We start from the raw sequence: 26,025 nt of genomic DNA on the forward strand, positions 1-26,025 counted from the left end.
AAAAATTCATTTCTGAAAACCTGATGCCCAGGATGCTCAACTCCACTCCTTGGGCTGACAGATTGTCCAAGTCCAGCACATGTGGTGCAGATAAAATCCATACTATTGAATACAGTGCAGGTTTGCTAAGCTAGAATTACTCAGACTGATACAGCTCCTGTGTAAGATCTTGTTATCACAAAGCAGAACTGAAAAAAGTCTATTTTTACTTAGTCTGCAGTTTGTCTCAGCTCACTATATCATGGCCAAATAGCTCAGCCTTTTCTCAGAATTACTTTTGACACCTTCCATAATTCCACACCCACACGCCCACCACGAAAACATAATCTTAACATTTAGGAAATCTGCTTCAATTTGTTTCTAAACTAGGTTTATATTCATTTTTCAAACAGACTAACTAATCATTTGGATAGTTTATTTTGCATCTTATTTGTTTCCCCACTCTCACTGTCCAAGGCAGCAATGCAGAAACTACCTCTGGCACTGCTGAGTGGTTTGAGGTACAATGCCAATTCTTCCACACATTTCTTGCCCTCCTCATAATGCTTGGTGTCTTCAGCTCCACTGCATAAAGTAATTGGCTGCTGCTCAGGAACCTGGAGAGGGATGACATGTACATTTACATGAATATGCATAAACAAGTGACAGTCATGCTTACGAACACTTGTTACTATGAAGCATTTCCTGTTTTATTCCCCTTCTGTGTTTTTCCTATATTAATAACCCTTTTTTCAGCTTGTTTACTGAACAAACAGCATAAAAACCCCCAGTGAAATGAAAACAAAAAGACAGAGAATTTATGTTTAGTAGATTTCCTTTATTTAGTGGCTGACAGGAACTAGAAGCAGGAGGCTTAACATGGCACTTCCTATAACTACAAAACTTTGGCTAAAATGACGCTCATTGAAACATCCCCAAAGCTGGCTGGCCAAAAAAAAAAGCGGGGGGGGGGGGGGGGGGGGGGGGGAAGGGAAATAAAAAAAATAAATCAGAAGAACCCTGGTCTGCAGGTAAGTACTGATTTGTATCTAGAGCCTCACGGCTCTAAAATCATCCAGGGATAAATTACAGCTACTTAGATTAGCAGGAGAAAGATTTAGCAGCAAATACACTATGACACCCTTGGAACATATTCTGACTAGACCAAATTAACAAGCAGCAAGACCAAGTTATCCTACACAGTGCATATGAACACATCCCTGACATTCATGAGTTTGGTTGTTTGTTTTTTGTTGTTTTTTTTTTTTTTTTTCCTGGTGAAATGTCTTCATCCAGACATTCATCAGAAATCAGGACTTTTCAAAGGGATTTGGACCACTCCTTCCCCAAGTTATGATTTTGTTTTTGCCTTCCTCCAGGTTAATTCTTAAAAGCTTTAAGCAAATTTCAGGCTGCAGAATAGCACTGCACTAACATTCTCAACATCACTATTCAGCAGTCAATCCAACATGACAGCACAGAGGACTGGAATTTCTCAGAAGACTAAACACAAGCACGTTTTGCATATGCTGTCAAAGCACAAACAGATCTCAGAGTTCTATTTCCAAGTCAATCCCTATCCCAGTGGCAATAACAGCCTGCTAATCCCACATAGCTGCTTATGGGGACCAACCCAGGCCCTCAATCTACAAGCACAAGCCTTTAATGCCTCAGTTAAATACAGCTACAAACCCACCCACCCTCACGTGCAACCCAGCCCTGGGAAAAGCAGTGTTATGGCAGCACTGAATAAAAGCAGGGAATATATATAAATTGTATATATATATATATATACATATACACAGACATACAGATACAGTTGTCATCACCAATGGGGACAGGAGCTTTCCCATCTATTTTAATAGACAGTAATGTTTCAATCACATTATCACACTTCTCCTTACACAACAATCTCTGCTGAGTTGCTCATTTGACACACAGAGCAAAATAAAAAGTTACTATCTACCTGACTCTTGCTTTTACAGCAGGCAACAAAAATAATCTCAGAGTGCAAAATATCAGCTGCAATTAAGATAGTTGATACCATCCCAAGACTAACATAATCAAGATAGCCTGGATCAGGCACAGCCTCTTTCACTCCCATTAAAGGGAAAACCAAAGCCAAGACAGCAAGGTTGGCCTTTTCACTGACTGCAGTTAACTTGTCATGTTCTGGGCTTTTTGGTTTTAATTTTGGGAGGGTTTGTCTGGGGTGTTTTGGTTTCTCGATTTGAGGGGTTTTATGAGTCTGTGAGCAAGAAAGCTTTCAGCAAAAGGAGATTTCACAAATGGATCTTACAGCGAGGGCTGTTTCAAAAGACTGGTTTCTTGGGATCTGGGAAACAAATACTAACACCTTCGATATTTACTTGCATGTTGACAGAACACTGCACACCTCCCTTTCGAAGCCACTGCCATTTTAGCATATGGCTCTGCCTAGGCCGTCACCCAACAGAACTGGATCCACTACCCAAAGACATCTCCCCCTCGTGTGCCCAGACAGAGCCTGCCCCATCCCTGCCTTAGTTATTGTGGGCATAGATTTTGTGAAAATCCCTCCTTATTCCTGCAGCAATTCCATCCACACCGGTTACAACTCAAACCACAACCCCCAGCAAGACAAAGGGGGCTGGGGACAGACGTGGGACAGGAAGCCTGTTCAGCCCGGGCTTTGGCCCTGAATTGAAGGGGCTTTAGCACACATTCAGAGCCGTTTTTGGAATGCCAGACACAGCAGAGCCACCAGCGAGACAGAAGGGCTGTCTAGGCAACTAACAGAGAGCTTCCCCCTCCCCTGGGGAAAAGCTGGCAGAGAAAAACCTCCAGGAGTTAATCAAGCTGTTCGACACTACCTGCCTTTATTTCTCCCCACACACACTTCACTGTCACTCATGCTAATGCACCTCACAATAAAATTCACAAATAATTTTCCTTTTGCTGGTTCTATTCTATGCACTTGCAAGAGTTACTTTAATATTTTAGGGTTAGGATGATTGTAAGAACAGCATCTCCCAAGAGAAAAACTGTAAAGACGTGATTCATAAAAGTCACAGGAAATGTGAATTTTATTTTTGGTTCCATCGTGAAATTGCTGAGGGACAACTGAGAAATAATTCAACTCCAAAGCATTTTCACTTCCCCTTTGCAAAAAATCCTTTTAATAGCATGCATGGAGAATGACCCTATGGTCACTGCTGTTTACAACCTCTCTCAAGAGCCCTAGAATATATGCCCTGCAGAGTGAGTTCATTATTTTCAAGATCATTCCATATTCCATTCTCTCAGACACCACACCCTTATCACAGTTTTTACTGCAAATATATTCACATCATGTAACCGACATCTCCCAGGAGGGACGAGAGTGAGACAGGAAAAATGATCTCAGATGTTTAATTGCTTGAGATTTGTGAGGGTTTTGCATCTGCCTTGGCAATGCCTGTGAGGATCCCAGCAGTGGAATGCTGCCCATCAGCTTGGCTTGTGGCTGTGGGAAGAGGGGAAGAGGCAGCTTATGATGGCATAAGGAAGGGGACCGGAAAAGAATGCTAAAGCATCGCCTCATAGCAGGCAGTGATTTGGAATTGGTGATTTAACTGTAATTTGATGAAGGATGTCAGCTTGAGTTGTCACTAATTACCATTAGACATCTAATTGCACAGGACGAGAACATGTTAAACAGACTAAACCCCTTTTTGTCTGGTTTGAAAACTCTTTCTCCCTCCTCCCTATGAATGGAGGATTTGCTTCCTGCCCTCCCAAAAAACCCAAACAAAAACCCAAACAAAAGCCTAGTGTCTTCAGTTCCTCAAAGGTTTACATTAGGGACAACTTCTTCACAGATAATTCCTCTTCTGTGGCACTTCATTTCACCAAAAGTTACAATAAAAAATGATCAAACAAGCCTCTAATAGCTCTGCAATTGCAATCTTCCCCTTTTGAAAGGGCTGTGAGTTAAGATCACTCCACCCATTCTCTCATCATGTACATGATTCCATTGCCCAATGTATCTGTCGTGTCCAAGAGGAGACTATGAAAGACATTAAAGCACCACAGGCATTTCTGTCACCCTACGTCACCTGTTTGGAATGTGTATGCTGCTGCTTCATGGGTTAATAAAGCACGAGGGAAGAGCTTAGATGACAGATCCATGATTATGCACCTTCAAAACATGGGCCAGGTGAATGCTTAAAATAGTTGCACGTAGTGAGTAACATGTGGATGCTGGAATAGCTAAAATTCTAAATGCCATTCCCACAGAAACAGGCTTAAGGGATTTCTTTACCCAAGAAGTGTAAGAAGCAAGGTATCCCAGGAGTGCCTTACTGGTTTGTGCCCAAGCCATTGAGCCTCCCTTCCCTCACAATATGCTTAGCTCTGTTTAGGGCTCAGCTATTTCCAGCCCTCCCAGGAATAATAATTCTCATCTTCCCCTTACAATCCCTTCTGCTCCCTCATCTGCTGAACTCATCTAATCTGGTAGGCTGAATTACCCAACCAGAGGGGCTGTGGAATCTCCCATTCCTCTACTGTCCAAGGCCAGGTTGGATGGGACTTGGAGCAACCTGCTCTAGTCGAAGGTGTCCTTGTCCACAGCAGGGGGTGGAATGAGACGAGCTTCCAGGTCCCTTCCAACCCAAATCAATCAATGATTCCATGACCACTGCCTCCCAGCCCCTGTAAGCACTGTTGACCTGTAACACGCTATAGATAGGGGAGCAGGCAGAAACTTGAGTCCCTCTAACAGTTAATTTTCACATCAAGGGTGGCTATAACCTGGGCAACAACAGGTTTCATTTCTGGAAAGGGGTAGGGAGAGGGAAAACTGAGAAAGAGTCTGTAATTCAAGTAAGAAAACAACCCTTCTTAACATTAAAGTGGCAAACCAACCCAGAGAGAGAATGCTATTGTCAGAGAAATAGGTTACTGCTTCCCCAGGCAACTGTGTGACAAGTTTAGTACGTTTTCCCTCTGAAGTACAGCCCTGCTTATTTCACTCACTGTGCCAAAGTGACTTGCCCTGGAATCCCATAACTGCTGCCAGTCACAGCAGAATAGATTTGTTTCTTTAAACAGCCTGGTCTCCTCCTCTGCCTCCAGCAAAAAAGCACTTAACACATATAAAAGTGTGAACTTCTCAGAAGTCTCCCCAAAGGGAAAAGAACAAACTGTTCTTCCCCCTCACAGATAAAAGTTTTAATTGTGCTGTACTGAATTTCCTTCTAAAATGAAACCTGTTTTTTTGGAATTTATAGTTTAAAAATAAGGTATTACTCGTCTCCATGGACTCAGCTTAAGGTGTCCAGGTGTTTGTTGGAGATTAAGGGACGCTAATGACACACAGACCCTCCTGAAACTAAACCATGAAGCGGAACAAGAAAAATGGGCTTGGTTTCAACTGAAGTCGATACCACTCATGCTTTGAAAGCTGGATTGCTGCTCACAGACCATTTTTGTTGATACGTATCAAAGAGAACCCACGTTCTCTAACAGGACATAGTTCAAAATCACTAGTTTCTCTAAAGTACTTTATTTTTTTTTTAAATTTGTCCTTAATCAAGCCCTTTTCTCTATGAAGATTTAAAAAATGGTCTTAGAGAGGCTAGTGGGAAATAGTAACTGTTTCCCTGTCCTCCCCAGTGAAATAGCGTACTTATTTTCTAGTACTCCATAGTCTGGTAAACACTCCAAGAGCTGCCAGGAAGGGGCAGGGAAGAGAAAGGAGGGTGAGTTGTACTGAACACTGATTTCATTCACATGTTGAAATTAGGAGCTGGCTGGGAAGGTGGTACAAACTTCTCTTAAGGGGAAAGTTTCTCAGTAATAAACATCCAGCTAAGATCCATGATTATCGTTTAGGTACCAGAATTGCTGAGAGCAGCAAACATGCAGCAGTGAGTGGCAAATGAGGGGTGTGGGAATACTGTCTCTTTTGGTGGCATTTGCAGCTTGAAGGTCATCAGGGAACAAGGTCCTGTGAATCTTGATCACGTGAAATTCTAAGATGTAAAAAGGAGCACGAAATGCTGTCATTAGTTCAAAGCCAGGACCCAGAGTCTCAAGACAAACAACACTATAAAGCCTCTCTTCCTTCTTCATACCTCACACGTATGGATGAGAAACTCTGGCTGGCTAACTGGCAAAACCAGAATAAAATTCTCAGTTACCCATACAGAGGCAGGGTGGTTTTCCATTTCATTCCAGAGGATCTTGTTTTTATGGATATTGTAATTCAGGCAAAGATCAAGTTTATCACATAGCTTCTCACAAAGCTTAACAAATGCACAAACCAACCGAAAAATGCAAGACATTTATCACAAGTGTGGACATTTGGGTACAGCTGGAACTACTCTAGACACTCCAAAGAGGAAGGAAGGAGATGTAAGGGAGAAAGAGAATTACAATGTTTACTTATGGCATCACCCACAGATCTCAGTGCTTGGAAGCTCTTCAAAGATGGTGGCATATCACAGAAATGGGAGTGCAGAGTCTCACTGCCTTCTCCTGCAGAGCAGGATGAGTCACTCAGCACAGCCAGAAACATCACTGCATTTTAAACTTGTAGAATAACTTCTATGCCACACACCACAGAAAAATAACACCAAATTAGCCATATTACTTGATGAACTTGGATGAACATGGCTGGATCTCTAGGTCCCAGTACCTAACAAAAAGCAACCTAAGAGTATCTTTCTCTCCTCCACATCTTTTACAGCTCCTCCACAAAATTCTTTCCTTTTCCCTGAACTATGGATCTCACTGAATTTCCTGCTGATTTCAACTCTGCTGAGCCCAGACACGGAAGTAGAACAAACCAAAACAACCACCCCTGTATGGTAACTGTCCCCATTTACATTTTCACTCCTCACCCCTAGGTTAGACATGATTGCCCCTCCTCTTCCAGGTCCACAATCCTGCCCAGCTTTGGGAGGTGCGGGTCACAGGAAGCTACTAGTAATCTAAGCATGATAAGTTTATGCCAATTTAGGTCTGAGCTGAACAGGGTGATCCTGCTTTCCACACACCCCTGCCCCTCTCCTGAGGCAGTCATCTGCATCAGGGACACTCGTCCCCATCAGATCAGCCCTTCAGCTGACCTCACCGGTACCTGTTTCAGCAAAAACGGGAGGCTTGGGCAGGCTGCCCCCATCCACCCACATGGATTTAGAGCGACATGTCAGCTCAGGAAGTTGCATTTCCAGTGCACAGTTTCAAATTAAACATAAGGCTGTATAAAGGCTGCTACCAGAGGGGCCTGTCCCACTTCCCTTACACTTCTGACCTGCTTTTGGGACAGCTGGCCACAGGTCTTATAGGAAAGCACATAACCTACAACAGAAATTCTTTAGTGGCTTCCCACTAAATAAGCTCAGTGATCCAGCAGCTCATCCTTTCAGCAGAGCATGGCTAGGTAAGAGTCAGGGAAGAAGGAAGGGAACAGGACAAACCCATTCTGGCGACAGCCCACGGTTACACTGAATTAGATGTAACAAAAATCACAGTCAGCAACCAGTAGAATCAAGATCTAAACTATTGTTCCAGGTACCTCTGCAACTTTTTGTAGACATTTACAATAAAGGCAGATGAGTACTCCACACACCATTAACATCAGTCACAACTTATTCTCCTAAAAGAAAGAAGGAAAATAACACAACCCCAGATTTTGAAGAAAAGCAAAGCACTGTTACCTGAGCACCCACTAGCTGCAGCAGGGCCGAGTTCACAGGGAGGAGTTCAATGTCTGTGTTGATAGTGGTCTGGTCGAAGGGACATGCCTTACGGTGGAGCTTGTTGAGGCACATCTTGCAGACGGTGTGGCCGCAACCCAAGCTGATGGGCTTCCGGATGGTTTCGTCGAACGTCTGTGTGCAAATTGGGCAGGAGAGAAAATCCGTCCATTGTGGAGCTTGTACAGGCATTGCTTCAGGAGTTAATCGACAAGACAAAAATCTAAAGCACAGATTCCACTGGAATCAAAATCTTGGGAAAAAAAAGTCTGTTTGTTTTTAAATATCTTCTGTAAGTACAGACAGTCAGCACATAGTGTGAAACATAACCTAGAAGGAAGCAGAAAGACACAGTGAGCATTCTGTACTGGAACAGGCACGGGAGACCCTTTGAGCTCAATAAATAGCACTTGTCGAGGTACAGCTGAACTGGGAATGTGAGGTAGGGAGTGCAGTTCTGACACTAAATACAGGACTGAGTCATGACCTGCTTTAATTCCAGCTAGTCTCTGGCACTGGAAAAGCCACTTTAAACCATTTCTGCTGTTATACAGCTTAAAAAAAAATAGGCAACAGATCTCATTGAAGTTATAAGGCTAATTAGGCTTTACAGTTTTATGTTCTCTTTTTTTCTTCATAAACGAGCCAATTAACATCAATAAGATTTGAATAAAAAAAGACCCTTTTTGAAGGGCTAGTGTGCTTATTCCACCAAAACAATTTTTTTCATGGTATTCATTATGAGCTTTAAATAATTTTGCTTAGACAAAGCTTTTATCACAAGCAAGCTTTCCTCAGAGTCCAGTGGGCTCCGGATTGGCACACAATGACTCTGGAAAGGTGGGAGCTGTCCCAGCCTCCAGAGAGAAGAACATTTCTAGAATGTCTCAAGGCCCCTTTTCTGAGCCCAATGCACATCATTCCCTGCCTATCTAGAGATTATATTGACAAAGAAAGCAACATCTTTAATGTATTGAGAAATCACATAAACTACAATAGAGGAGAACCTAGGAGGTCTTTATCACTTGGCACTTTCAAATCAAAATGCTAAGAGGATCAAGTGTTACTAATTATGAGGCAACGGAAGAAAAGACATCCCTTTGGAACAAAAAAACCCCAGCAGAACTCATGTGAGGAGAAATATAAAAGAACAGATGGATGAAAACAATCATTATCAGAAAGAAAACTGGTAATAAAATAATTTCTGATGTCTGGCTTACTTTCTATCACGAGTGGAGTTGGGGAAAAAAAAAAAAGAGAGGGCAGGTCAATGATTTACAACCAATTTTTCTATATCTAGCAGCTAAACACCAACAAAAACCCCAGCCCAACCACCCAGATGTGGTAGTTTCTCTTTCCCACATGCCACTGGCTTCAGTTTCAAACCCATGAGTGTGCATTGGTTTGTTAGTATCTGTTCTGATACAAAGTTCTCACATAAGCAAAACAGCAACCTGCCATCAAATCTCAGCTTAAAAAACAACCTCACAATTTAAATTAAAATCTCAATTCTAAAGGCAAAGAGAGAAACTTCAAATTAAGAGTTGTGCAATTCAAAATCAAAGCATTTTAAAATAGCACCAAAAAAAAAATCTAATGCTAAAACAGAGACTGAAAAGCCTCAGGCATTTTTTCAAGAATTTAGTGCAATGTTGTTCACCATTAACATCATTTTGCCAAGGCAAACAATGAAGAGTTACTAGTTAAGCTTTTAGCCACGTTTCATCAAACATTAAAGCTTAGTTTTAAAGCTAATGAAAAGGAGTTGGACTCGGATGATTCGTGTGTGTCCCTTCCAGCTCAGGGTACTTCATGATTCTATGAAAAAAAAATCACTTGTCTCTTCAAAAGACAACGTACAACCCCACCAGCCCTGGTGCCCAGCCCGAAAGGGATCAATAAGAAATCAATATTATCCAGGCAGAGGAAGAGGCACTGCATGTGGTTAACCCTACCACCACCACTGAACAACCAGAAGATGTCAAGGTTGTTCAGGGTTCCCCCTCCAAATCACCTCTTTAATAGCAAAGCACTCATTTTTTTCATCTTGTCAGCAGACAGGTAGATCATTTCCATTACTTGTAACACCACAACCCAAGTGAAATCTTTCATACTTTTAAGTTACTTCACTGAACTAACTTACTAAAACATCCAGGAAATTTATTTCCAAGCTTTCCCTTGCTTCCTTATATTTTAAGTAAACTTTGGTATCAAGTATTCCAGCCAGAATTACTCTTTGTAAACCAAATCTGCAAGAGAAATTAGCTGGAAACTCCACAGAAGTCCTTCTGCAGAGAGTAGAACACAGTTTGATAAATCTAGTGTTGTGAAATACCATCGGAGGTTCAAAATCTGAGAGCTGAATCACATTGTTTCCTTTAGGCCACACTGCTATTAAAATATCTACCAACAATTTCCCAGACTCATCTGCGATTCAGAAACAAACTGAACAGCCTATGTGAAACACAGATTATTAACCAAGCATTAAGAACAGTTTCTTGCTAATTGAGGAGATTTAAAACCAGTAGCTAATATGAAGCTGTACCATCAAGAATAAAATGTGGACGTGGACATGGAGGCTCCACCATCCCAGGCTCCGAACTGGAACAAAGGAGTTAAACGCAACCTTAATATGAGTTAACTCATTTAAAAACCCCAGTAAACAGAGACATGCTGTTCCTACCTGTAGCTCTGGCATAATGAAATAGGTCATATTTATTTACAAAATCAAGTTGAAAGAGAAGTTTGGGGAGTCTAGGGAGGGAGGGAGTAATTAGTGGCATCCATGATCCCACGTCAAGGCAGGTCTCAAAAGGCTGGGGGAAACAAGGGAAGCAAAGCTTATACATAATCAGAACTCTCAGAGACTCCACAGTGCCTGTGGATGTGTCTGGGTGCCTCCATGGCAAAGGAAGGCCACAGACAGCACTGAGAACAGAATATAGGGCTGGGAGAAGCCTCAGGAAGTCATCTACTCCAGCACAGCCTGGCTGCTGGAACAGATGGCTAATTGGCAGGATACAGCCAACCTCTTCCCCACAGGAGAAAAGAATAGCTGTTGGAGCAACAAACCCTGCACTGCTAATAAATCAGATCAGCACAGAACTGTGGAATTCCTCCGGTCCCACAGAAGACAGGAATGGCATCACAGGGACCAAGGATTGACGAGTTGCAGACAATACAGGCTGGCACGAAACCAAGTCCTCCTGCTGCCGCCACAGCTTTCCACATATATGGTCCCGTTTTCCTGCTGGATCCTCAACCTTCACACAAGGAAGCAGAGCCAAGTGCTGAGATACAACATAAAATTCTCTCAGGCACAAAGCATCCAGATGGGGTAGACACGTTCAGAAACGAAGCTGGCAAAGGTGTGTGCCTTGTCACAAGGTTTAGGACTTGCTATGACCTTGGAAATAACTGGGGAAAAAATAGTCTCTAACTTTAAAGAGCTTCTTTAAACAGGAGACATTAGAGATGGTAATCAAACAATGGAAACAAGACAGTTTCATTACCACAGTCAGCTATTAGAACATCACCACAGAAGGAGAACACTTCCCTGTACAGATAAGGTAGGAAAAGCATATTCACTTTCATGGTGTAGTTTGTTTGTTTTTAAAAATGCTTCTTTCCAGCATTATGCCAGAGGTGAGAAAAATGTAAAGAATGTAAACATTTATAAAAGACATAACCATTTAAATAAGCCCCCACTTCCATAATATTACATTTTTAACCCAACTCAACTCACTATTTCACACCTGATACCTTCTAATGCCTTAAACACATATCTACATACACTTTGTTAGTGACTGAAGAAAATAAAGATACGTCAAAACTCAAGAAAACAAAAAACTAAAAAGGCACATCGCAGTACATAAACTGGAAGACAAAAAGGTGTAATTAAGCATGAAGATACTCCAAGACACAAAATACCACACTAAACTATAGACTGATTTTGTTATTTCCGAGCATGAAAATATAAAATACCAGTATGCAAGCCTTGTCCTCCAGCTTAGCCCTGCATAAACTGTTTTATCCACAGCCAGAATCACCTGGAAAAATTCCTGCTCTTTTCTGGGTCTCCCAGACCCCCAAAAATCCTTGAAATTCCATCCTTCAACCAAGGATGGAAATGTCACGCTGTAATCAGATCAGTGACCCGTCTCCTCTGGGACTCTGCCAGCGCTTCAGAGAAAGGCAGGATCATTCCATAAACCACCAGGACAACTTCCCAACACTTCATCACGCTCCTTACTCTACAATGCAGAGGGGGAATGCAGCTTCCTGTCCACTCTGTGTTATGTCTGTGGCCACCAGAGGCTTCCACATGTCGCCAGGGAGCTTTGCAGATTCAACTCTCGACAAAAAGTTGTTTGCAAAACGCAGAACACTTTGTACCAACATCCACTGTCATCAAGTTTCGCACAGGATGACACACAGGAAAACTCCTGCGCTCCCAGTTAAAATCCCCGTCCCTTGAAGTTCCGCTGTCCCTTGAAGTTCCCCTGTCCGAGGGAGTCCCTCGGGGCAGGTCCCAGCATTGCCCGGGTTCGGGTTCCCTCCCAAACACAGGACTGGGGCGCAGCGTGCACTGGCACAGCCCCAGCCTGTGCCGCCCGCTGAGTCCTCCCTGCTCTCCCCAGCAAGTCATGGCACAGTTGAAGCAGATGACTCAGCACCTCAGGGGCACCTTCGGCTCAGTTTGTGCCCCTTCAGAGGAAACGAGCATTACCTGCTCCTGGCTTTTACTTATTCCCCACACCATTTCGTTCAGCTTTTCTTCCCCAAGCAGTGTCATCGCCTTCTTGACCAAAAGTCTGAATAATCTTTTTAACTGTCTGCTGTTCTTTTAGTCCTGAAGCCGTTTCATTTTTGTTGAGTCTTACTCAGAACTAAACCGAGCAGAACTTCCTGTTGCAGTTACCAGTGAACACAAGTAAAGCCTATTTAGTGCTAAGCTTAACACTACAGCAGCTCCTCACTGCCAAAAAAAACTCAGGCTTGCCAACCGATCTGCTCACGCAAATACAGCTCTTGGCTAATCTATTATTTAATCTAATAAAGAAAACATCGTTTCATTAATTCTTTTGAAGACTCTTACTCCTTAGTAAGAACTTGCACATTTCTGAGAAGTAACCACATGCAGTTCTCTCTCCTGTGAGACTGGTTCTGTGACACATTAACTATTTCAAAACCCCTCTGACACTTTGAGATTAAAAAGAAATCAACAGCCTAAATTAAATTAACAGACAACAGTAAAACAATTCCTAACTCATAAGGATCACCAGAGACCCCCACTAGTTCTAGCCACCAGCTGAACCCCTCCATACTTGCCTAGTGCCAAACAGACAGATTTTTACCAGTTTTAAAGAACCTTTTTATGTTCTACTCCAATGTGCTCGTTGTAATCAACCGCATTACTGAGGACACTAAAGTATCTTTCTTCTTTCCCCTGACTTTAAAAAGTCCTGATTTTAATTTTAGGGAAAAACTGACCTGACAACCCATGGGAAACCCTGACCAGCCAAAAGTAATGGGTTGTTATACAAACACCTTGTACTGCCAACTTCACAGTTCACAGAAAAGAATAAATCGCATTAGCTATGTTTTCCATATCTAGTTCCACAGAAAAAACCTCTGAAATAAAACTAAAGAGAGAGGGGAAGTCCAGGCCTGATCAGAGAAGAGTAGGTAGAAGAAAAAAAGCTTCTTACCTCTGCCTGGGAAGCTCCATGAACAACACATACGATAAGCCCAGAAGAGTAGTTCCGACAGATTGAGGGTTTTTCCCCCTCCTGTTTGCTCTCAAACTTCTGTGCACACCCTCCAGTGGCAGCAAGTGCTTCACTTCCTCATTCCCGCTCGGCGCATGCCTGCCCTGCTCCCAGCACACCCAACACCTCCCAGAGCAGAGCTCCAACAAAACACATTCCCACCCAGCACCAAAACCTGCAAGTCTGCGTGTAACACATGTTCCCACCCTTCTCTCAAAGCTACAGAAACACCAGTGGGCTGCAGTGGCTGTACAATAAATCTCTCTTTTTCCCCTCTTTTTTTAAAGAGACAGAAAAGCAAAGCTAAAATCGTGAACACCATCAAAATTCTGTCCCAAACTCACTGAAGCGCAGTTAAATCAAATTCAAGATCTACTTGCTTTTCTTCTCAGTAATTTTTATTTTGACTGCAAAAAAACAAAGGAAGTTTATGTAATTTCATGCAAAAGTCTTACTTGGTAGTCTGTGAAGTATGTTATGAAAATGGGGCCAGTTAAGGACAAGATGTTATTCCTTATTTGAAAATTCCTGCCTTGTAACAACACGAGGAAAAACAAACAAAAACCAACTAACATCATCACAACTGTACCACAGTACTTCCCCAACAGAGGCTCTAAAAGCAATTTACAATTGTTTAAGCTCCACAACACCCCATGAGGTAAGAGCTCATGTCTTACTGCAGAACAGAAAACTGTTGAATAGTTATTTATCCAGTGTTTCACAGGAAAAACATGGAATGAAACCTCATATAAAATTTTTGAACCCAAATATATAATTTTCTTGATCTCTTATTCTCACCTATCATTCAGTCACTAGTCTTGCACCCCTAGGGTCATGAACATTAAAACATATACATCAACTAAAATACACACATACATTCCTCTACACATGCATGTGTAGAGGAAGGTTAAACTTCCTGCTCATACCCTCCAGAATATAAAACCTGCATGTGGATCAAATAGTAAATTTTCAGGGAAGATGCAGGACTTACTTCATAATTTCTGGTTGATATTATACACCCCTTACAGTTTATTTAAAAGAAAGGGGAACAACCAACACTTACTAGTGAACGGTTTCATGATCTATCACCGAGAACATTTTTCCTACCAGTAATGACTGCCAAGCCCACAGATGATTAAATCCAGGGAGTTAACAGCAGACAAGCATCTCTACAACACGTTCCTTTCATTTCAAGTTAAGAGTTCTTGCATTTGTCAATGCAAATGACTATGACATTAACACATTGATTAAATCAGGATTAAAAAAAATGAGGAAGAACCAAACAGATTAACAGAAGAAAGGCAGAAGGCACTTCAAATATCCACACAGTTTCAGACATAGACTTTGGTTCAACTGGTCAGATCCTCAAGAGCTCTCAATTCTGCTGTCAAGGAGGCAACCAAATAATTTGCTTTTCCCAGAGTAGATACACGTTTGAAAGATGCCATGGCAAAGATAAAGAGGACAAACTTGTAAAAGTCATCAGGCTCAAGGGTACAGACACACATTACCTACTGCTGCCAGCTAGAGGAGTCACTACTCTTCCTTACTCATTCCTTTCTAAGATATTCAGCTGAACTGGTTGCAGTTGCCCCCGGTTGAAGCCTAACATAGAATCTGTTATTAATAAACACAGGTAGGCCGAAATGTGGGTGGACAGCAATTACGCAACCAATACCTTGTTTTAACTGAAAAAAGGTAAGCAATCAGCCACACAAACAGCTCATCTAAAATAAAACTCCAAGTAGTAGACTTCAGGAAGAGAAAGCACTGGGAAGTGGGTAGAGTTCTGGGGACTGCAAACACTCCAGCTGCAGAGGCACAGGGGACAGAGCAGGCACCTGAGTCCTCATCTGCTGAAGCAAAACTTATTTTCCGTATGCCCTTTAGTGATCTGATGCATCACAGCCATAGTAAGATTGGCATCTGCTAGAGAGAAACCATATGAAAGATGAAAATCACCAAGGCCAGCATCATTCTTTTTCAAGCAGAGATAAACAACAGTTACCTGTGCCTACTACAGGCACAGTTACAGTTACATCTCGTAGATGAACAGTGAACTAAGGAAATGGAGGGGGGAAGAACTTGTAGCCACTGCAATGCCTTTATAGTTTTGTAGACACGAATCATTTAAGACCCAGCACAATTCAATGAAAGAGAAAGCATTAAAGAAACAACCTAACAAAGAAGTACAAAGTGCTGCTTGCCACCCACTCTCCAGTAGCAGCTTCTCTCCCCGCCTGACTCAGCAGCTTTAATTCTGCCTTGGTGTTGGTGACACTCGGCTACAATAACACGAGCACTGCAGCGTGAAACAATGGGACGGAGGAGGGCAGATCACATTCTGGCTGGACCCATCGGTCAGAAAACGTCTGGGAATGCTCTCCACCTACAATACAACCTTTATACTTATCCCACACACCTCTTCCCAGCAAACTTTTGTAAAGAAATACTCTCTCTGAAAAGAAAATATAATCCAAACCTCGGGGGGGTTGTAGTGGTATTGCAAAATATTACTGAAAATATTTATTGGATAAATTTACAAGGCAAGAATCCAGTAAGAGTCTGAATTTCCTCCCTCCTCCTTCCCTTTATGTTCAGAGTTTGCATTACACTTGGCATTCTCCTAAACACGTTTTATTTGTTTCAAACTATCTGGCAGATTTCAAAATCCCAAACTTCCTATGTCAAAAATTCCAGTGCAATAGTAAGAAATGCTGGAATACACTGTAAGAGCAGTGTTAAGTGAATATAAATGCTACTGCCCAGCATAGGCAAGAAGAAGTTTCTATTTCAAAGAGTTATCGAAAGCATAAAAGGTAAATGTAAAAGCCAATTTTACAGAGAACTCCACAAGTGCTCATAAAAGAGGATTTTTAGTGCCCATTTGAAAACTCTGTCTCAGAACTTCTTTACAGTGGGATTTTTTTTTTCCCCCTCCCTTTTCATTTCTCTGATTTGGAGGTGGTTTTCTTGTCACTCAGACACTGCCCCCACTTTAAAAACAGATGTCAGAGCTTCATGTTCATAATGTTTACATAAACAGTCTCTAATAAAGCTTCAGTTATTCTATTTACCTTCAAAGCAATTTATTTTGGAAGACTGTACTTAAACATCAATAGATCTTTTAATAAAAACAGAAAATCATCCAAGACCAGCGAAAACTAATGAACTTTAAACAAAACTACTGATGTAGTTGCTTGTCTGCCTGTTTAATTCATGAGTTCAATTAAAACATATTACAATCTCAAGGAAGGTCATCTTGTTCTGTGTCATGTACAAAACAATCTCTAGACTACTGCAATGTTTTTGCAACAGGCAATGGAGCACCTAGTTTGGTGGCATATACATTTTATCATACCAGGAGTCCACAATGACAAAGAAAGTTTTTCATCCCTGAGCCTTATTGGGATTCTATTATAATTATTCTGTTATAATTCTGTTTCACCATTCTCAAAGATTTTGAGACAGAATTATTAAACTATATCAGCTTCAAGAATTCAGCTCCTCTACTTCAGGCCCCTGTTCAGTCACCCATGTGATATCATTTCTGCACTATGAAGAAGCTGTATGGCCCCATCAGGTTTGGAGAAAAGATGTCCGTTTGCAAACAGTGTGAACAAGACAATGCTGCTGTGCTCAGCACTGCAGTCGTACCAATCACTTCCAAGAAGTGGAGGTAGGCAGCCTGAGGAGTTGTAATAGAAGATAATGTAGGTTTTCCTCTTTTCTCTCCCAGATCACAGCTGAAGTCCAGCTGCTCTCATCCTATCTAGAACTAAGCAAATCGTTAAAAGATTAACGAAACAAGTGCCCTTATGGCCAAGGAGGCCAATGGGATCCTGGGGTGCATCGGGAAGAGCACTGGCAGCAGGTCAGGGAGGGGATCCTGCCCCTCTGTCCAGCCCTGTGAGGCAGATCTGCAGTGCTGGGGCCAGCTCTGGGCTCCTCAGGACAGGAGGGACAAGAGCTCCTGGAGCGGGTCCAGCAGAGGCTGTGAGGATGCTGAAGGGATGGAGCATCTCTGGGTGCAGGAAAGGCTGAGGGAGCTGGGGCTGCTCAGCCTCGAGAAGAAACACTGAGAGGGGACCTCATCCACGTCTGTCGGGGTCTGCAGAGAGGGGCAGAGGATGGCCCAGGCCCTGCTCAGTGTGCCAAGCAATGGGACAAGAAGCAATGGGCAGGAACTGATGCCCAGGAAGTTCCACCTGGACATGAGGAAGAAGTTCTTTGCTGTGCAGTGCTGAGACCAGAGAGGGTGTGGAGTCTCCCTCAACAGAGAGATTCCATAGCTGTCTGAACACAGGCCCGTGCCGTGTGCTCTAGGATGACCCTGCTGGAGCAGGGAGGTGAGAACAGATGAGCCTCTGCGGTCCCTTCCAATCTGACCCATTCTGGGGTTCGGTGAAAACACCCAAACTGTAAACAAAGCAAATCACAGACACTACCTCCAAGTGTGACAATCCAGAGGAGACGCAGCACTGCAGTAAGAGCAAATGATCTCTATTAACACAGCAGACAACACTGCCTAGCACAACCTAGTAACATCAGTGAGCCATTTTAGCCCTGGGAGGACCCCAAGCATCCGGACTCACATTTGCACTCTACCATCAGTGAAGAGATACTGAAACTTTACCCATGTGGCATTTTCAGTGCAGTTTCAAGCCTGGCTTACAGTGGGGCAAGTCAGAACTGCTTCTCAGAAAGTACTCCCATGATCTAGAGAGATCTGACCTGCATTATCCATGCCAAGGACCTAAGCCTGTCAAAACCAAATTCCTTTCCTTCCCACATTAGCCTCTAACAGCCTCCAAAAGATGTTTCAGATCTGCTAAATGGTCAAGCAGTCCTGGAAACACAAGGGAAAGAGTGAGGGAAGCAGAGACGAAAGAAACTTCAAAACAGCCTTTTTTAGCACCAAGACAGATCTGTCAAGTTTTTAGGTGTAGTTTCATAAACAGATTATTTGGGCACAACCAGGGCAACACAGATTTTTAAGTATTTCTTTATTTACTAAAGTACTGGCCGAATTTTAATCAGACATTTAAATGCTATTAAGCAATCTTAACATAAGGACGACTAGACTAACAGTTTGGAATTATGAGAGTAAGTGAAATGGAATAAGGAACATGAGCAATAACAATCTGTGGAATTGTTCCTTTATACTAAATCCACCCCGAAATTATGCATGTTTCAAAAAACAATGCTTCACAGCTAGGTTTAACCAACATTCAATGGTGTAAGTCATGCAAATACAGTCAAACCCATCCTTTCGCTCGTGGTTAAAGCACTGAACAAAGTGCTGACTGGAGAAGATGAAAGAATGCTGTAGCAGCCCATAACTCTCATGTTTCCTTACAGCTCCTAGAGCCGAGCTGCAAATAAGGAAGCCATCATGTAAATGCTACAACAGTCGATACAAAAACAGCTTACAGGACTCAACAAAGCCAGATATCCTCCTTTGTTGAGTCCTGTAGTAGCTTCGCTGGCAATAATAGCAGGAATATTAAGATAAAGAACATAAATTTCACAGATTACTATTCTGCTTGTTTCCATGACACAATTGTGTTTTAATAACACAACTTAGCCTACACTAGAGCTCTGGAGTCATCCAAGGTCAAGAGGCAGCTTGTTGCGGAAATGGCACCGAGCCCGGAGAGTTTCAGCTCCCTTGTTAACAGTTGCATAAATAAAAAATTAGCTACTCAACGTACTATTCAAGATTTTCTCCACGCCTCTAATAGTTTTGTTGTAAAAATCCAAACACTATTCAGCACTGAAAAACCTGCTCATCACTTTTAAGCGGTGTTAAATTGCCATTCACACAGGGCTTAGTCTTTTAAGTATCAGCAGGAGAGGTCACACAACTATTGCTGAAAAGCAGGTTAATGCAGGTACTTCTGACTCAGAATGTAATTGAGCCTCATTTGCTTTAAATGTTACTGGCAGCCGGTGATTCAATTTGTAGCATTGCTAAAAAGAGCAGTTCCAGCGGCCAGAAATAGCCCAGGGCAAGGTACTCCTTTTGAATGAGACTTTTCATGTAACCTTCAATCATAAGAAAAAAATCCCACCCTTAAATATTTTGCAGCTTTGGTGTTAAGTCTCACCTTCCAGATTTATAAAAATAGCATCTTTTCTTTACAGCATTACAAGATCATTAAAAACAGTACTCGTGGTTTTAGTGAGTGGAAACAAAAGGCTCCAGTCTCAAGGTTTCCATTAAACACCTACTCTTAACCAATAACAAACATCTCCAGCTGAACCACATAAATGAAATGCCTTTTCTTTTTTTTTAGTACAGCAAAAAAATGCAAGATACTCATTTATTAGAGAAAAAATCCAAGCCTCCAATATCCCACTGACCCTCCTATCAGTAATGGATGAGAGGTATATTTACTTTTGGTAGGAACCTGAATTCAACTGGGAAAAAGAATATCCTACATCCTCTTGAAAAGAGGTTTTGAATTAGAACCCTGGTTATAAAAGTTTAAAGTTACATAACTTGAAAATCATCCAAGTAAGAGGGCAAAATACAATAATCCTGGGAGTTACCTATTAAAATCCAGTGCCAACTTAATGAATTCTGCTGCTCAGGACTTGTAAAAACAGTTCTACTTCAGACAGGTAATTCTGTCTTTTAAAACAAAAGTTCTCTTATTTACTGCTTACTTTGCATGAAACTTGTCTTAAATGGAGCAGTCCATGAAGAACAATTTTCTCATTCCCAGTCCTCAAAGACATATTCATCTCTAAAAGATATTACAACTGTATTACAGCAGTATTAGCACCCGGAAAGATGGAAAATAAAAAATACACACAGCACACAATCTCACAGACTATTGCCAGAGCTCTATAAACATGAAGTGCACAGCTCTCCACAGCAAGCTGAACCAGCCTGCCTTTCTAAAAGCAGAGGGTACACTTCTGCTAATGAACCTTATCCACAGGAGATTAGACTTCAGTCATAGATACTGGACTGGATACGTCTTATCTTATGATACTTGGATAAGCCCAGTATCATAAGACTGGAATATGCTCAGAAAGTAACAGCAGGTGCAAAGTCAACAACTCTGTACTTCATTTGAATTAATTTCCATTAACAATCTCCTTCTTGAAGTGGCCACAGCCCACCAGGAGCAGCCCACCACTGCACTGAGACCACAAGTGTCTGAGCCTTGACACCCCTGACTGCAATATTCCCCATTCCAGTTCCTTGAGGGTACATCTAATCCACGTTTTACAGTTACTGCACACAGGGACTACACAGAAAAATAATTCCATTTTTCAAATTTCCTTCTTTTACAGTCTTAGAACTTAGCTGTTCTAATCACACCATTACTGCTGTAGACCGAGCCAGGATAAATGACAAGCCAGTCTTGTACAGCCAATATTTGCACAACTTGATAATTTAAATTCCTTCTGACTTGTGTTGTATAAGCCCCTGGTTAAATAGCAGTTATCCAAAAATACGATAAGGTATAGGAAGGGAAAACTAGGCATGTAAACCATTACCACCCATGCAGTCAATATCCCTTTACACATTCCTGTATTTAGCCACTCAGTTTTTTGAATAAAAGCAATGACAGTAAGCTAAAACTGAATGACAAACAATTCAAAAAAAGAAAATTCTCGAAATCTGTAAGCCAAAGGCAGCTGTAATAGCACTACTGAAGCCCTCAAAATGACACAGGAAATTATTTTCTTTAACGTACAAAACCTAACAAGAACAAAGTATTTAAATGTATTTATTAGCATATTGTAGTCACTGGATTTCCATGGGCTCACTGTCAATTTTCATTCTGTAATGACAACTCACATAGCAGCTTGTCACATTAACGTGACTGACTATTCCCACTTCTCAAAAGCTACACCAAGTGCTGAAATTACACTAATGAATTATCGGATGCACTTGAAGGAAAGGATTGCTGTCACTCACTTCCCCTTCCTGAAGGCTCCCAAGTACTGTCATGTGAGCTGGCAAATGAACTAAGGGCTTTCTTTTCCCCCCTCTCCTGGGGCAGGGGGGAGAACAAGTAACATTTTTATTTATCAGGTGAATACATGTATTATTCACAGGAAGATACAGTGGAATGTTAGTTGGGTTTTTTTCCCTTTAGATTTTACCTAAAATATGCCCGTGACTGTTTGAATACCTCGTAATTCCTGACTCCACACCCCGTCCTCGTCCCGCAGCCTAATGCGATCACCACACCATCACATCCTCAAATCCTGACTCCAAGGAGTTCCGGGGAAGCCTTTCTTCCTGCTACATCCTGAAATCACCCACATCGTGCCCAAGATGCAGCTTGACAGAACACAAGTTGTTCCATTCTAAACTGGTTTAGTGAAGCTGAAAACTCACATAAAAATGGCTGTGAGCACATAGTTCCTCCTCAGAAACACACCCAGAGACATCCCCACCCATCCTTGGGTGCTGCTTTGTTAGAAACATTTGACTGAGAAGTTCCACTGAGAAAGGAGTGACCAGAAAAGCTGATTACAGATCTCACTGCTTGCTGAAACCACGTAAATCACGGAAAACTAGAGAGGGAACTATTTCATTCCTACGAACTACAGTGCAGAGACCTTGACACTGAAGGCAGAATACCTCAGCTGCTTCACTTCTACACCTAGTACAGGAATATATGCTAAAAAAAAAAAAAAAGGCGCCTGAAAGCAACGTGCTAGTGTTGATAACAACTTATTAGTCTTATTTTTATTCTTTCCTACAGAAATAGGACAGAACACCACACATTAAGGAAAGATGAAAATTTTGCCACGTTTCTCCCTACCAGTAACAGAAGGTAAGTCTTAACTCTGGTAATAATTACTGAAAATGGATAAATTTAGTACAAGTGTAATTTATTTTGATTTGCAACCAACTGGGCTGTGCCTTTTTGCTTTCTGGTTGTTTAGGAGAGCTTTGTCCACAGCCTTGCACCTCATTATTCTAAGAATAAAAACAAGAAGTATGTTGCACTCCAACAGAACCTTTGTGCCTAAGGACAGAGTCGCCAGTGATGCCAGGCAGCATCACTGCAGGGAAAACTGGAAAGCTCAGTTTCCCAATGCATTCTGGCACCAGTCAGAACTAGGTTATTCCAGATACCTCCAGTCACATCCTGTTATCAATAGGCAGCCTCTTACCAAAAAAGCAGACATGGGATGTTTCAAAGGGTTTCCAAACACAGTCAACCCTTACTTTGAGCACCTTTTCTGTGCACTAAATCACAATTATCCATGTAAAACAAGTTATTTGTCTCCCTGAAGCTTCTTAATACAAATACATCCTAAAATGGTTCAGAAGAGAAAACCAGAGGAAATCATGAAGTAAAGACATCTTCGATTCAGGAAAAGGTAACAAAACACTTACTCTTTTAAATAGTCTGGTCTACCCCAAACCACCAAAGTTTAACTAATTCTCACTTTCCTGAATAACTGGGTTTTTTCCCCACCTGTAAGAATCACAAAGAAGTTACAGTGTCCAGGCTTCTGTCCTTAGGGTCTGGTTAAAAAAAAGGCTAAAATTAAAACTCACCATTTTAACTAAAGTTTTTTGCAGCACTCAGATGTCTCTTCTAATTAATTCCACAGGAGGCCTTTTCACGCAATTAAATGGGAGAATGACTCATAAACAGGAAGGACAGCCAGAGTCGCAGCCTCTGGTTTAACTAACCCAGTCTGTTTCAGGAGGCCAGTTTAGCTTATTTTTATCTTTCTTCTGTCAAATTTACAGCACCAGTCAAAGTGGCCACAAGGGAGGGTGCCACGAACAATGCTCCCTAACCTCTCACCACTCTTCCCAGAGGAAGCAGTGACATTTCAGTAGTCCCCAGCAAAGTCCAAGAACAAAGAGTCCCACGATTGCTCCACAATCCAAACAATCCATCCTGCAAGTCTGAATTAAAAAAGCAATGAAGTTAAGGGGCAATAAGCCATCTCTGTTACCTGCATTAGCTGGCTGGATTGAATAGCAGCTCATATCAGAACAAAGGTAAATTAAAAAACAATTAAAAGAAAAATAGGGAATACCAGAGAATGAAAGATCCTTAAAGAGAACAGGAGAGGTAAAGACACCCGCGTATCCAGGAAAAAACATCCTACAAGGATGCATTTTAGCAAGCAAAGATATAAAGATTCCTTACAGAAAAATAACTTCAAGTCTGGAAAGACTCATGGCAGAGTGGTGTTTGCTTTAGTAATTTGTGAGACACTTGGCCCTGTTCTGATCTATTTTTGAACTAAAATCCACGTTCCCTTTACAAAGCAAGTAAGGTCAAGAATTACTGTCCTTTGGAGCTGCTAAATAAGAGCTGCTCATTTTCCAGCTTCCAAAAATTGCTGGATATTAATGGCTACCCACACAATAATAATAACAATGCAGGTGACCAATGACAATTCCAGTATGATAGTAAACAACTATTCATCAAGATCTTTCAAATTTGGTTAATTAGTTCTGTTGTTTACATTAGGGTACTTCGTCATTTGGTAGGAAGCCCCTCTGACATGTCTAAAACCCACTGCCCAAATGCCTTGTAAAACAGACTTCATTGCTCTAGAAGAGCTGAAGAAATACTTCACACCATATATAACTGAAGATGTTTCATTTACAGAGGTGGAGGCTGAGACTTGCTCCACAAATCCTACTCTTTTTTCCATACCTCCTATGTGAAGCAGGACAACACCTTGCTGTTTCCTATCTCCTCAAACCACTCCAAACACTTCACTGTGGCACAAAATGCAGGCCTGTTTTTTGTAAAGTGAAACAGGAATTTTAAATTGTGAAACATCACCAACAGAGGTGAGTGACTACTTCACTGGACTCACAAGTATGAGTAGATTTTTCAAGATTTCATTAACAATGTTCCCTTGTAAAGACAGAAGAATATTTTCTGCTGAGCCTCCCAGAGAAAGAAAGGCGAGATTTTATTATCATTAGTCCTGCATAACTGCCCTAAACCCCAAAGGACAAAAGACTTTAGTCTTGCCGTACTGTGAGTACCAGATTCATCAGATACAAACACGGGATAGGGAAGTCCTACCACTTTCATTGTTTGTAGAGTTCTAACATCAAATAGTACCTGAAGGACTTCCATTCTAAAGTTGTAACAAAAGGAATGGAGGTGGGGATAGAACAAGCTGAAAGAATGTGACTTACAGGAAAAGTAAGTCAACAATAAGAGTTTTATTTCATTCACTTTTGAAGGGCATTTACATTACAGTCACTGTAGTAAGACATGGAGGAGTTACCGATTCAAGCACAATTGCTACAAGAAGTGAAGAGTGCTAAGTCAGTATGAATAATGTTTACTCTAAAAACAAAGCATAGAGAAAGTTAAATGCTACTGAACACTGGGAGTGTTCCACAGAAGGTGGTTTATTAATAAGTAGGTAATTAAAACCGTTCCCCTTGGCATGAATTTCAATTGATTCATTTTGCAATACCTTCCCTGAACCTCACTCCTTTTGCCAAGAGATAGTTGAGTTGGGGTCCAATATTGCCTGCCATAATTTATCAAAAATAATTAGCTGCAGGTCCCTGAAGACCTCCAATGCACAACAAAGAGACTAGATTCTCCTTTGAAAACAGTAGGGAAGTTAAAAGTTGTAATTGAACACCCTTCATTTTCCTCCCTGTTTGAACTGAAGTGATTGCTCAAAAGGAGTTCAGGAGGAAGTGCTGAGAAGACATTTAGAATCAGGTCACAAGCACTCCTGCTCCATCGCTGATCAACCAGCATTTTATTATCAAGAACAGGTTTAAAACCAACCATACCTCAACCTTCAAAGTTTATACTCACAGGGTCTGATCAACACAGGAGCATCCTAAAAAATAATGACGTCTGGAATGCCCGGATTTTAATTTAACAGCCTGCTTTTAAAGAGCAGTTAATTAGGTAATTTTAAAAATAGCTATTAAACTAGGATAGTAGAGGGGTGAGACCTGCCTGACTTTCCTTGTTAAAACAAGAAACAAACTGAAAGAAATCAGGAACCACCTGCAAGATCTAGATTTTCCCAGAATAGCACATTGTAGTCACTCAGCCACATCACAGGCTTTGTTTCTTCAGTTGTCCCGTAGCTGAAGTACAGTCCTGTCTCAGATTAACATAACACATACCCAAGTGCTAAATATTTGTGCAACTGAGAAATAATGCTTTAAAGAAGTGGATTTGCAAGAAATCAGTAGTGAGAGGGGCCTATACAGCAAGAACAACGTGTCCTTACGGTGGTTTCAGTGACTTTATGGCTGGAAGGTATAATTGTCAATAAAGCCTCCATCTTCTGTGACACTGAACTCCAGGCTCACCACAGTATTCCCTGACACAAATACTCTCTTCTCAAAGAAATTTGATTCTTTGTATCAAATTACATAGCAACTCTGTCACAAACTATGTGAAGCAAATGAAAGATCGGTTCCTTCAGCCAGCCTTCCCCTACTTTTCAGTTTAATTGCATATCCTCCATTTCCTATGTAGCAGAAGAGGAAAAACAATCATTTTGTGCCTTGCCTCCCCTCTCCTCCTCATTATTTCTCATATGAAGAT

General features: G+C 41.6%; 1 protein-coding gene across 13 annotated transcripts in view; it reads right to left on the reverse strand.

The window, feature by feature from the left end:
- Positions 1–26,025, reverse strand: part of RC3H1 (ring finger and CCCH-type domains 1) — a 58,692-nt gene that overhangs the window by 28,202 nt on the left and 4,465 nt on the right. For 12 of the 13 annotated variants that reach the window (XM_032697186.1, XM_032697191.1, XM_032697199.1 and 9 more), the window contains exons 2-3: positions 7,665–8,033; positions 476–596 (exon numbers count right to left, since the gene is read on the reverse strand). In XM_032697186.1, the coding sequence (XP_032553077.1) occupies positions 476–596; positions 7,665–7,895 (352 nt within the window). In that variant the 5' untranslated portion in view covers positions 7,896–8,033. Of the gene's footprint in view, positions 1–475; positions 597–7,664; positions 8,034–13,414; positions 13,594–26,025 lie in introns of those variants that run through there. The other variant, XM_032697188.1, reaches the window with a different exon arrangement.

The sequence above is a fragment of the Chiroxiphia lanceolata genome, chromosome 9, assembly GCF_009829145.1.
Source record: "Chiroxiphia lanceolata isolate bChiLan1 chromosome 9, bChiLan1.pri, whole genome shotgun sequence".
Taxonomy (NCBI): Eukaryota; Metazoa; Chordata; class Aves; order Passeriformes; family Pipridae; genus Chiroxiphia; species Chiroxiphia lanceolata.